This window comes from Apostichopus japonicus, chromosome 21, assembly GCF_037975245.1.
Source record: "Apostichopus japonicus isolate 1M-3 chromosome 21, ASM3797524v1, whole genome shotgun sequence".
NCBI lineage: Eukaryota > Metazoa > Echinodermata > Holothuroidea > Aspidochirotida > Stichopodidae > Apostichopus > Apostichopus japonicus.
The window spans coordinates 20,245,165-20,259,241 of record NC_092581.1 but is presented as its reverse complement, the minus strand read 5'-3'; the positions used below and the strand labels follow the sequence as shown (position 1 = coordinate 20,259,241).

General features: G+C 37.9%; 1 protein-coding gene across 1 annotated transcript; it reads left to right on the top strand.

Annotated features, from left to right (window-relative positions):
- Nucleotides 1-2,683: 2,683 nt before the first annotated feature.
- Nucleotides 2,684-9,673, top strand: LOC139963245 (beta-1,3-galactosyltransferase 5-like). The gene is made up of 2 exons (XM_071963869.1): nt 2,684-3,072; nt 7,539-9,673. Exon 2 carries the CDS (start codon nt 7,549-7,551, stop codon nt 8,647-8,649), a length of 1,101 nt encoding a protein of 366 aa, XP_071819970.1. The 5' UTR covers nt 2,684-3,072; nt 7,539-7,548; the 3' UTR covers nt 8,650-9,673.
- The last annotated feature ends 4,404 nt before the right edge of the window (nt 9,674-14,077 follow it).

Sequence of the window (14,077 nt, the reverse complement as noted above, 5' to 3'; positions counted from 1 at the left end):
TACATAAATTAAGCATCTTTGAGTTTAGTGGCTGTATCATTAAATTATCTTCGATGATTTAAAAATACAATAGCTTACACCTTCTTTTATGCAAAAGGAGGCTTTTATATGTTATCGTGGCCTGGTTTCTTTTGATCCAAAAGAAAAATAAAAATGTAGAAGGCTATATTCTACTTCTATGTATATATTCTCTATAGCCCAAGATATTCTCTTGTGAAAATAATTTTCTTTGGAAATGCTATCTTCTACAAGGGGACTCCGAAGATAAACAGAGATCTGGGCTTTTTAAGTCTAATGAAATATGCCAAAAATACATTGTAAGTATCCAAGCTAATACTTATAATCTTATATCTAATATGATTAATATAGTTAATATTTGGCGCCTATTCATGCCAAGAGACAAGAACATATATTCAGAACAACTACTGTTCGTTATTGTCTGTAAACTTGTCTTGTACTTGTTAACACACCTTTTACCTGGTAAGAGTGGTGCGACAGTAAGTCTCTGCATGGCTTGCGAGTCACTTCGCCCAACAACCATTTCGCCCAACTGCCATTTCGCCCAACCAGCCTGGTCATTTCGCCCAACCGCGTTGGTCATTTCGCCCAACCAGCATGGTCAGTTCGCCCAACCGTGTTGGTCATTTCGCCCAACCGTGTTGGTCATTTCGCCCAACCGTGTTGGTCATTTCGCCCAACCTTATTTTTACTAATATTCAGTCAGAATAATATTACTTTTTCTATTCCACCAGTTCAATTTGATTTATTTTGGGTAAGGTTACTTCGTAATAGGTAAATAAAGTGAGGTCCGCTCGATATCGATCGGAGTCAGTTATTTCGGGTATAATGGGAGGATTACACTACTTTAGGCGTTTACGCATACAGTGGGAGTTATATTATTATACAAACACAGGGGAATCGGTCTTCATAAAAACCTATCAAACCTAACCCCTAAAATACTGGTTCATCCTACTGACTAACAATTCCGGAACGTTAAGTGAAAAACAATATATATATAAAACCCGTCCGTAATATTTATCAATGTAACCACATATGTAATCACATATGTAGGCCTAATCAATTTAACCACGACTTCAAGTTTCCTTAATACTCGGTTCGTATCCTGTTACTTTAACAATTCCCGAACGTTTATTTTTCAAGTATCATAGTTAATCAAGGTTGGGCGAAATGACCAGGCTGGTTGGGCGAAATGACCAGGCTGGTTGGGCGAAATGACCAGGCTGGTTGGGCGAAATGACCAGGCTGGTTGGGCGAAATGACCAGGCTGGTTGGGCGAAATGACCAGGCTGGTTGGGCGAAATGACCAGGCTGGTTGGGCGAAATGACCAGGCTGGTTGGGCGAAATGACCAGGCTGGTTGGGCGAAATGGTAAGGTTGGGCGAAATGGCAGTTGGGCGAAATGGTTGTTGGGCGAAGTGTCCTGCTTCCTCTGCATGTACGTATTATGCCAACACTACGTCTTTCCATGGTGATAAAGATGCTTAAGCCGATTTGACTTTATACTTCGGGCAGGATGAACATGCGCCCTCTGTATCCCTAGGGTAGCATACTTCATATTATTGCCTCATTGACTTACACACTATACCGTAAACGATATGGGATCTTTAAGTCATTATAGATGTTCTCACTGGTAAACCCTACCCATTACTGGATACAGCTGACACGTTGGCCATTCATGGCAACATCAGTTTTCCGTATAATAACCGCGAAGATCATTTTTCTATGAGAGCCTGGAGTTTTCGTCACTTATGTAAACACACCTCATACTCAGTGATTATTCACAAAATTTTCGTATGCTGACCTTGGAAGGCTTAAGTGGTCTAAAATCGCCTAAATTGACCCAAATTTCGCACAATGTTCATAATATGTTCATAATATACTGGTTATGTTCTTCTTTTACCTTCAAAATAACACTACAACACTACAAGCTACTTATCATATGTGTCCTGACCATTACTGGACAAACGTTATATGCAAGAAACGGTTTAGAGACCATAAACAGGTTGACACAATGCAACCAACTGTCGGAATACTTAATATGATGTGTGTAGTTTTGCAATAAAATGTCAAATTACAAACTTCTATTACAGGGAACCGATAGAATACTTCATTTTGCAGAAAATTGTTTGATTACAAGGTTTTTGCCAAGGGAGTAAAACAAAATTGCCATTAAATTGGATGAAACATGTGATCTGTTTTCTTTTCTATTTTTCTTTTTATTTCGTTGAGATAAAACTCAGCAATTATATATATTGCAGAAAATTGTTTACCAAACTAAATGCTCATGTTAACATTTCGATGGCATATCAACATTTCCATAATTAATGTATATTCTGGCGTAAACATATTCGTTACAATGATCTTGGAGCAGTATACTGGCAATTTAAGAACTGTACTATTATGGACCTTATCGACATGTGATTTGTGGTGTCTCGCGTTTTTAGTAAAACCAAATCAGCAAAATGGTGTTAACAATAACATGGTCAAGACAGACATAATTCTACCAGATGAATTATATATGTGTTCGTCAACAAACGAACACAACACGTTGCTAAAGTTGCACATACCATTTACTTTACCTAGAATACATCGAATCAATGTTATAATTATGTTATGTTCCGTGCTTTGACTGTCAATCACAATATTAATCGATCGGGGGCATTATAGATCAAAGATATTTGCATTAATTAATATACAAGACTAAGCGTTGCAAACAGCGTGAACAGTTATTGATTATGCAACTTACGCGCTATATACGATAACTGAAAAGGCAAATAATTACCAGATCTCAATCAAGTCGTGGCATATCTCTCACATACCAAGGTGGGCTGCTTGTTATTCTAACACCTGTTGTTATTTACACTTTTATCGTTAAAAAAATAGAATGATGTGAAATGAGAATATCGCAGTAGAAAGAAATAGTTTTTCAAAGACAGACGTTGTGCAACATCGCAGCATCATTCATCCACGGATGTGTTCGCTGAAACAGATTTATTGTATCTCAACTCTGCATCGCCGTATTTATATTTTTTTTAAAAACATCAAATTATGGTAAGTTAAATAACGGAAATATAAAGGCTGTAGCATGATAACGTATCTCGTGTTTCATTTGTACAATCCCTATAATATTTAGTATTTATATAATAGTGTACAATATTGTACACTGCGATATAGAATAACAAAATAATAATTTGTTCCAAGTAATTTCTGTTTATATTCAATGAAATGAATAAAATGTTAAATTTTCCAAAGAATTTCGTAGTTTGATCATTATAATTGCGAAATTATCCCACTCCTGACCATATTACCAATGCCACTTGTTGTAAAGTTGTGCGCTCGTTGGAAGTGGACTACCATACCATTTCACGAGGTGTTGCTGATAAAGATTCATAGTTACAAGAAACACATCATATAATTAATTACCTACTAAGCGACATTCATTCGTGGAAGACAATCAATAGGAAGGTCATTCCATTAGGTTGCATGTTCTTGTTTTTGTTCTTAGTATTCTGGTTCCTCCACCCCCCCCCCCCTCACCTTGATTTCAATAAAGTGTTCCTTCTGGTGTTCATTATTGCTCTCTGTGGCATTGTACTCGGTGTAATTTTTCCTTCTTGTTCCCAGCTTGCTGTTGTTCTCATTATTATAATTCCCAGTGTCCTAACACTTCAATCGTTTGTTCTCAGTGTTGTTGTTCTCAGGGAAGCAGGACACTTTGCCCAACAACCATTTCGCCCAACTGCCATTTCGCCCAACTGCCATTTCGCCCAACCTTACCATTTCGCCCAACCAGCCTGGTCATTTCGCCCAACCAGCCCGGTCATTTCGCCCAACCAGCCTGGTCATTTCGCCCAACAGCCTGGTCATTTCGCCCAACCAGTCTGGTCATTTCGCCCAACCTTGATTAAATATGATATTTCAAAAGGAAACGTTCGGGAATTGTTAACGTTACAGGATACGAACCGAATATTAAGGAAACTTGAGGATTGATCAGTGTGTTAGGGGTTAGGTTTGATAGTAAACGTTCGAATATTAAGGGATATTAAGGAAACTTGAAGTCCTTTACTTTGTATAACTTCAGTAAGGAAACGTTCGGGAATTGTTAACGTTACAGGATACGAACCGAATATTAAGGAAACTTGAGGATTGATCAGTGTGTTAGGGGTTAGGTTTGATAGTAAACGTTCGAATATTAAGGAATATTAAGGAAACTTGAAGTCCTTTACTTTGTATAACTTCAGTAAGGAAACGTTCGGGAATTGTTAACGTTACAGGATACGAACCGAATATTAAGGAAACTTGAGGATTGATCAGTGTGTTAGGTTTGATAGTAAACGTTCGAATATTAAGGAAACTTGAAGTCCTTTACTTTGCATAACTTTAGTAAGGTAACGTTCGGGAATTTTTTACGTTACAGGATACGAACCGAATATTAAGGAATCTTGACGATGGATCATGGTTTTAGGGGTTAGGTTTGATATAGTAAACGTTCGGGAATTGTTAACGTTACGGGATACGAACCGAGTATTAAGGAAACTTGAAGTCGTGGTTAAATTGATTACATACCGGTATGTGATTACATATGTGGTTACATTTATAAAGTGGTTACATTGATTAAATATAGTAATTCAATATAACGGACGGGTTTTATTTTTATTTTTTTCAATTTAATAAGGAAACGTTCGGGACTTGTTAGTCAGTAGGATGGATCAGTGTTTTAGGGGTTAGGTTTGATAGGTTTTTATGAAGACCGATTCCCCTGTGTTTGTATAATAATATAACTTCCATTGTATGCGTAAACGCCTAAAGTAGTGTAATCCTCCCATTATACCCGAAATAACTGCTCAGACTCCGATCGATATCGAGCGGACCTCACTTTTTCATTTACCTATGACGAAGTAACCTAACCCAAAATAAATCAAATTGAACTAGTGGAATAAAAAAGTAATATTTTTCTGACTGAATATTAGTAAAAATATATAGGTTGGGCGAAATGACTATGATGGTTGGGCGAAATGACCATGCTGGTTGGGTGAGATGACCAGGCTGGTTGGGCGAAATGACCAGGCTGGTTGGGCGAAATGGCAGTTGGGCGAAATGGTTGTTGGGCGAAGTGACTAGAAAGCGTTCTCATCATCATGATTCCCAGTGTCCTAACACTTCAGTTGTTTTGTTCTCATCGTGTTGTTGCTCTCAGCAGTATGATTCCCAGTGTCCTAACACTTCAGTCGTTTGTTCTCAGTGTTGTTGTTATTCTCAGCATCATTACTCCCAGTGTCCTAACACTTCAATCGTTTGTTCTCAGTGTTGTTGCTCTCAGCATCATTACTCCCAGTGTACTAACACTTCAGCCGTTTTGTTCTCAGCGTGTTGTTGTTCTCATCATTATTATAATTCCCAGTGTCCTAACACTTCAGTCGTTTGTTCTCAGTGTTGTTGTTATTCTCAGCATCATTACTTCCAGTGTCCTAACACTTCAGTTGTTTTGTTCTCATCGTGTTGTTGCTCTCAGCAGTATGATTCCCAGTGTCCTAACACTTCAGTCGTTTGTTCTCAGTGTTGTTGTTATTCTCAGCATCATTACTTCCAGTGTCCTAACACTTCAGTTGTTTTGTTCTCATCGTGTTGTTGCTCTCAACAGTATGATTCCCAGTGTCCTAACACTTCCGTCGTTTTTTCTCAGTGTTGTTGTTATTCTCAGCATCATTACTTCCAGTGTCCTAACACTTCAGTTGTTTTGTTCTCATCGTGTTGTTGCTCTCAGCAGTATGATTCCCAGTGTCCTAACACTTCAGTCGTTTGTTCTCAGTGTTGTTGTTATTCTCAACATCATTACTCCCAGTGTCCTATAACTTTAGTTGTTTTGTTCTCATCGTGTTGTTGCTCTCAGCCGTATGATTCCCAGTGTCCTAACACTTCAGTCGTTTGTTCTCAGTGTTGTTGTTCTCATCATTATTATAATTCCCAGTGTCCTAACACTTCAGTCGTTTGTTCTCAGTGTTGTTGTTATTCTCAGCATCATTACTCCCAGTGTCCTAACACTTCAGCCGTTTTGTTCTCAGCGTGTTGTTGTTCTCATCATTATTATAATTCCCAGTGTCCTAACACTTCAGTCGTTTGTTCTCAGTGTTGTTGTTATTCTCAGCATCATTACTTCCAGTGCCCTAACACTTAAGTTGTTTTGTTCTCATCGTGTTGTTGCTCTCAGCAGTATGATTCCCAGTGTCCTAACACTTCAGCCGTTTTGTTCTCAGCGTGTTGTTGTCCTCGCTGTTCTTTTCTTAGCGTCTTAGAGTTCTCAACGTCATTGTTTTTAACGACCTACCTCCTTTTTCGTTTATTTTTTGAGTTCATCGCTCCTATAGGGAGAATGTTGTAGTTCTTTTGCCAATAGGGCCATATACAGCTATGTCCATTGCCATATCAACAGTTGCCATAGTAATTCATTTTCCTGGGTAGTACACTCGGGGGGGGGGGGCAACCCATGACGGTGAACCCGAAGGTGACCGGAAGTCAATGATCGAGGGAGGGGTAAAAACGTGTGTGTGGGTGGGCGTGTGTTTGTCATTGTATGCGTGTGTCAATGCGTGTGTGCCCAATTTTGTGTCAAAAGCTCCTCCTAAACGACTGAGCCGAGTTTTTTTAAACTTGATGGGAAGGTACCCAAGGTGAAACCTTGTGACTCGCAAAACCCCCGAAACCTAAGGTCAGAGATCAAAGGTCAAAGTTAGTTAAATCGACGTTTTGCTATAAATCCAAGGCAAAACATTGAATCGACATGGAACATTCACCGGTAGAATGGAAAGTTCGAGTACTATGTAACCTACCTCATTTGTCGTTTATTTTGTTATCTTTTTTGGTATCAATAGCTCCTCTTTATCGATTTAATCGCGATGAGATATGCAACTCCGTGAATTGCCCTCTTGTTCAAATTGCTTTGTTTTCTCATCGTCATTGGTTTCATGTAACGTCCTTACCCTTATATCTTTCTGTTCCTAGTGTTTCCGCTGTTTTTATACTCAGCGTCATTGTTAACCCTGTCTTTACCCAACAGTCTCTTTGTACTCGTTGTTTGTTTCGTTTGTTTCAGTTTTCTCAACGTTCTTCCTTCAGTTGCTATTGTTCTCATCATGTGCCATTGGTCTCAATATTCTGTATTCTGATTGTTACTATTGTTCACAATGTTATCGTTTTACAGTACTTTTGTTCTTATTAGGCTAGTGTAGCCTACTCAGTATCCCTGTTTCTGTTGTTCTCAAAGTTCTTCTTTCAGTTGCTATTGTTCTCATCATGTGCTATTGGTCTCAATATTCTGTATTCTGATTGTTCCTGTTGTTTTTAATTTTATCATTTTACAGTACTTTTGTTCTCGTTAGGCTAGTGTGGCCTATGCGGTATCCCTGTTTTCAATCGTTCTTGTACTCATTGTTCATCTTCATTGTTCTCCATTTATATATTTACATTAACAGAAACTCATCGCAATCGCTGTCTATGAACCGTTTATCATTTACTTGCAGATCCTAACACATGATGGTTTTGAAAAGAAAATGGATGATTCTGCTTATATTTATCGGCGCTTTGATGGTAACTTCCTATTTTACCTTTCTTCGACATCTTTCGAGTAAAGTAGATCCTGTCGATCGCGGATCATCTCAATTCTACGTTACGAACGTGACCAATACCAGGGTAAACAACAGCAAAGGTTTACAAAAGGTTGAACAAACAATATATCCTTCTGGCAACGATGGAAATGAGAGCAGCCCGAAAATACCTTCCAAATTGAATCAAAGTATCCCTTATTTTCCATTTGCACCAGCAATGAAAGCCAACAACACACACAACTTTGGAATAATACACAGACCTGCTGATTTTCGTTTTGACAATCAAGATGGACTATATCTTCTGGTTTTAATGTTATCGAGAGCGTCTAATATAATGCAAAGAAAAGCACAACGAGAATCGTGTCTAAGTATGAAAGTAGTAAGAGGAAGAAATGTTCGCAGCGTTTTCCTTCTGGGAAAACCGCAAGAAGAGAAATTATTAGCAGATATCAAAGCAGAACAGGAACAATATCAAGATATTTTAATGGAGGATTTCGACGAAACTTACAATAACTTGACTTTAAAAGTTTTAATGGGAATGAAATGGGCTGATGAATATTACAGCAATGCATCATGGGTAATGAAGGTCGATGATGACGTATATGTGGATCTAAGTAATGCGGTTAGGCTTCTAGAAGGATTAAACACCACAGTGAAGTTAATGATCGGACTGCTATACCACAACGCAGTGCCATTCCGTAACACCAACAGCAAATGGTTCGTCTCGAAAGAGCAATATATCGCCCCCGTATACCCCGATTATATGTGTGGTTTAGGTTATATCATGTCAGGCGATCTACCGCGATTGTTTTATGAGGAATCCATGTCTTTGCCATATTTTTTCCTTGAGGACGTTTTCATTGGTATATTAGCTAAACGTATCGGTGTGACCATGCACCCCAGCTGGAAATTCATATTCAATGATGGAAAATATGATAGATCTTCAATATCGCAAGCGGTGGCCGTTCATCTTTCAAAGCCTGATCTAGTGACTTCATTTTACAAATTGCAAATGCAAGGAGACTAAAATTGTGACGCCACGGGGCATCAGAGATAATATAAGGCTGATATTGTTTATGGGAAGTAGCCTTCAATTTGCGTGGAAGTTTATACGCATGGTTATCCGCTTTCTTGATGACTTTAATTTACGTCTTAGGTACAATGGAAGACAATAATTTAAAGTTATGAAAAGGAAATTAATTTATTGTCGATGCTTCGATGAATCTGTCTAGAAAATGCTCACATCAAAAGATGAAACTTGATTCCCCTTATCAATTCAAGTAGAATATTTAGTTTGTTGTAAGGATGAATGTTCTTCATTAGTAGACATTGTGTTATCCGAATGCATTTTTAGAAGGCGACCATTTCGTTATGTTTTCACTTTCAGATCATTTTCAGAAAAATCAGTCGATCGAAAACGAACATGCAATTGCCTCGGCGGACACTGTGACACTGATTTGGAATAGAAACACATTGTACTAAATTCAATGCCATGCTTCTAACTCTATTGATACGGTTGTTTAATTTAATGGGGGTTAGGTATGTCATTACGGGAGATGCTCTTTTCTTATGCTTTTTGTTCACTATATAATTACTATGATGCCCTCACTATACTGACCCAGTTGTGGCCAGAAACACGTATCAACTGCTATATATAATTCCATGGACTAAGAGAAATACCAATTACGAGCTATTTTATTGTTGGCGTATCAACAAGGTGTGATTTCTTTGAAATGTCTTATGTTGACCTCATGTTTTAAGATACCATCTGTTGTAAAACAGGAGAAAGTGGCAACATAACATCGTATTAAGATCATCAATAAAACATAGGATTAAGGTTTCATTTGGAAGCATATAGGTTATAGAGAACACTATACCAGTTATCAATACTACCATGGTACTTCATTATCTTTTCTTATATAAACGAATTTATTTAGTTTCCACACACTACTGCGTGTTCAGCAGCACTCCCACATACTTGTTCTGGCTCATATGAGGTGATGGCTTAACTATTTAATAATATTTATACACTAAATCCACCTCTAAAGTCTTCATTTTGTATTTATACCATTTTCATTGACTTTATATATATATATATATATATATATATATATATATATATAGAGTAGGTTGGCGTCTATCTTGGCGCAGAGTGCTCTATGTCCATTGGACAGAGCGGAATATATGGAACCAGTTGTCTGAAGATCGCTATAAAGCGTGAAACTCCGAGTTACAACTACTAGTGTTCCACTAGTCTCATCTAGTATCAACACATATATATATATATATATATATATATATATATATATATATATATATATATGTATATGTATATATATATATATATCTATATATATACATATACATATACATATATATATATATACATATATATATATATACATATATATATATACATATACATATACATATACATATATATATATATATATATGTAAGGAAGAAGTGGAAATGGTGGCCGGTCAAACCTCATTGCCGTTGCCCGACATCGGCACTTAACGACCGGTTAACATATATATATATATATATATATATATATATAAACGAAGATGAGTAAGTAGAAGAAACTTCAATAAGCTACATTGAATATGACTCTAGTCCGCGCACTGCAGGATTTGCTATTGGTGCTTTTACAGAAGGTATGGGCCTTTTTCATTGAACACGTCCTATGCGGGGTGGGGGGTTGGTTGCATACATGCTAAGATACAAAATGATTGTATATTTTCACCTTTTGCTGGAAACAATGTTAACATTATCAGGCGGATCCATAAAATATAGGGGGAAGGGGATGCGTAAGCACGCGTCACAATACTTGTCTACGGGCCGACCCCTAACATCCCACGTAACGGGTAAAATAGTGTTGGACGTTGCGGTACATTAAAAATGGATCCTGATACTGTGACCTATTCACAAAAAGTCAATTTAAAAACAATTACCAACAAAGAACCGCGTTTCTAGGTACAAGCCTTTGCCCTGTATACATGCCTTAACTAGTCTTCTCAATTACGTTATCACATGTCAGAAAAGCAAACGTATTACAGACCATATCTTACAGTGTTGACAGCATTGCCAGAATAGGCCTACCCTAACCAACATGTTAGGCTTTTGGCATTTCAAATTGTTCAGTCTTAACGTTCTGATCAAATAAAGCTTGGTTCAATCATCTAAGCTGGCTGAGATCAATAAATAAATGTCTATCGGTGACTAATTTTCGATTAACGTCATATTTTATGACGAGCTTATTTTTTCCACCCATTTCTTCCAAATGGCATGCCATAAAACATGTTCACAAACGCTTCAATATCAAATATATAGGTAAACTGCTTTGGTTACGATCGGATTATACATCAACGAACCAAAATTGTAACAAAAACAATTTTGAAGACACAAAGGACAAACCTATGTAAGAAATCGGCCAACAGTATATCGTGCGATTTTCACTCCATATAGTGAAATCACAACTGGCACCACATATATGGAACGCCTAAAGTGCTAGAAGTCCTGAATTAACTGACATGCCAAATTCATTCGATATATATCGATCTGTTTTACACGTGAGAGTTATTTCCAATCAAATCGTGCTGGAATGAAATATGACAGCTAGAGTCCTCCAATTAGAGTACGAGAAGTTGACATATGACAATAAATTTCGACATATGTGGATTTTAAGACATATGGCATGTCAGCGCACCCTTCACCTAAATGGTCATAGAGAAACAAAGTCAACACATCTATTCCTCTCTCTCTCTATCTCTCTCTCTCACTTCGTATGTTTTAATTCTATCAATGGTAAGACACGTGGTTTCTTAATATCGACGCAATTTGATTAGATTCAGATAGATTTGTGTCTTAACAGTATAAATAGAGGAATTTTATTCCTTAAACGGTGACAACTGATAAGAACTTTAATGGTTTATTTATACATGTTCGCATAAAGGTTATTGCCATGTAACTTGCACTTGGCAAAGACATACCACCCTCTAGCGTGTTACCATACAAGGTCACAATACCGGAAGCAGGACACTTCGCCCAACAACCATTTCGCCCAACTGCCATTTCGCCCAACCTTACCATTTCGCCCAACCAGCCTGGTCATTTCGCCCAACCAGCCTGGTCATTTCGCCCAACCAGCCTGGTCATTTCGCCCAACCAGCCTGGTCATTTCGCCCAACCAGTCTGGTCATTTCGCCCAACCTTGATTAAATATGATATTTCAAAAGGAAACGTTCGGGAATATACGAACCGAATATTAAGGAAACTTGAGGATTGATCAGTGTGTTAGGGGTTAGGTTTGATAGTAAACGTTCGAATATTAAGGAATATTAAGGAAACTTGAAGTCCTTTACTTTGTATAACTTTAGTAAGGAAACGTTCGGGAATTTTTAACGTTACAGGATACGAACCGAATATTAAGGAATCTTGAGGATGGATCAGTGTTTTAGGGGTTAGGTTTGATATAGAAAACGTTCGGGAATTGTTAACGTTACGGGATACGAACCGAGTATTAAGGAAACTTGAAGTCGTGGTTAAACTGATTACATATGTGATTACATATGTGGTTACATTGATTAAATATAGTAATTCAATATTACGGACGGGTTTTATATATATTTTTTTCAATTTAATAAGGAAACGTTCGGGAATTGTTAGTCAGTAGGATGGATCAGTGTTTTAGGGGTTAGGTTGATAGGTTTTTATGAAGACCGATTCCCCTGTGTTTGTATAATAATATAACTTCCATTGTATGCGTAAACGCCTAAAGTAGTGTAATCCTCCCATTATACCCGAAATAACTGCTCAGACTCCGATTGATATCGAGCGGACCTCACCTTTTAATTTACCTATTACGAAGTAACCTAACCCAAAATAAATCAAATTGAACTAGTGGAATAGAAAAAGTAATATTATTCTGACTGAATATTAGAAAAAAATAAGGTTGGGCGAAATGACTATGATGGTTGGGCGAAAAGACCATGCTGGTTGGGCGAAATGACTGTGATGGTTGGGCGAAATGACCATGCTGGTTGGGCGAAATGACCAGGCTGGTTGGGCGAAATGACCAGGCTGGTTGGGCGAAATGGCAGTTGGGCGAAATGGTTGTTGGGCGAAGTGACTAGAAAAACCAATACCTTGCTATACCATCAACCATTTGTTACCATTGCTACCATGCAAGGTCACAGTACCTTGCTCTACCGTCAACCATTATGAACCATGCAAAGTCACAGTATCTTGTTACACCATCAACCATTTGCTACCATGCCAGGTCACAGCACCTTGCTATACCACCAACCATATGTTACCATGCAAGGTCACCGTACCTTGCTTTACCATCAACCATATGTTACCATGCAAGGTCACAGTACCTTACTATATCATCAACCAGTTGTTTCCATACAAGGCCATAGTACCTTGCTATGCCATCAACCATTTGTAACCATGTAAGGTCACAATATCTTGCTCTACCATCAACCATTTGTTACCATGCAAGGTCACAATATCTTGTTATACCATCAACCATTTGCTACAATGCCAGGTCACAGCACCTTGCTCTACCATCAACCATATGTTACCATGCAAGGTCACAGTACCTTGCTCCACCATCAACCATATGTTTCCATACAAGGCCATAGTACCTTGCTATACCATCAACCATTTGTAACCATGCAAGGTCACAATATCTTGCTCTACCATCAACCAATTGTTACCATGCAACGTCACAGTACCTTGCTCTACCATCAACCATATGTTACCATGCAAGGTCACAGTACCTTGCTCTACCATCAACCATATGTTACCATGCAAGGTCACAGTACCTTGCTCTACCATCAACCATATGTTACCATGCAAGGTCACAGTACCTTGCTCCACCATCAACCATATGTTTCCATACAAGGCCATAGTACCTTGCTATACCATCAACCATTTGTAACCATGCAAGGTCACAATATCTTGCTCTACCATCAACCAATTGTTACCATGCAACGTCACAGTACCTTGCTCTACCATCAACCATTTGTTACCATACAAGGTCACAGGGTATATTTGGTCTCCCTTAACGAGAGTTTCCATATCCACCCAATGGGGATGTTGCACTTCTGCTGGGAATATACTATAACCCTAAAACCAGTAACGCGTTATCTGAAAAAGTATTTCAGACACACAGTTTGAAAAGGTTTATTAACCGTTACTAGTATACCAATTGCGTACAATCTGGATTTCGAAAGCATTTACCACCAATTAGCTAGACATTAAGTAAACACACGTATGCGTATAAACACTCCAAATACACCCACCTTAAATAATTTAGTTGTAATTATAATAAAGTTATCAACTGTTATCTTCTAAAAACAGGAATAACAAAAAGGTTAAGCTGACAAAACTTCTCTGAGGTCTTTGATAACCTTTGATATAAGTTCTACTATTGACTTTTCTTT

What these genes read in the sequence shown, in the direction of transcription:
- LOC139963245 (XM_071963869.1), top strand. Translation starts at nt 7,549, where the DNA reads ATGATGGTTTTGAAAAGAAAATGGATGATTCTGCTTATATTTATCGGC.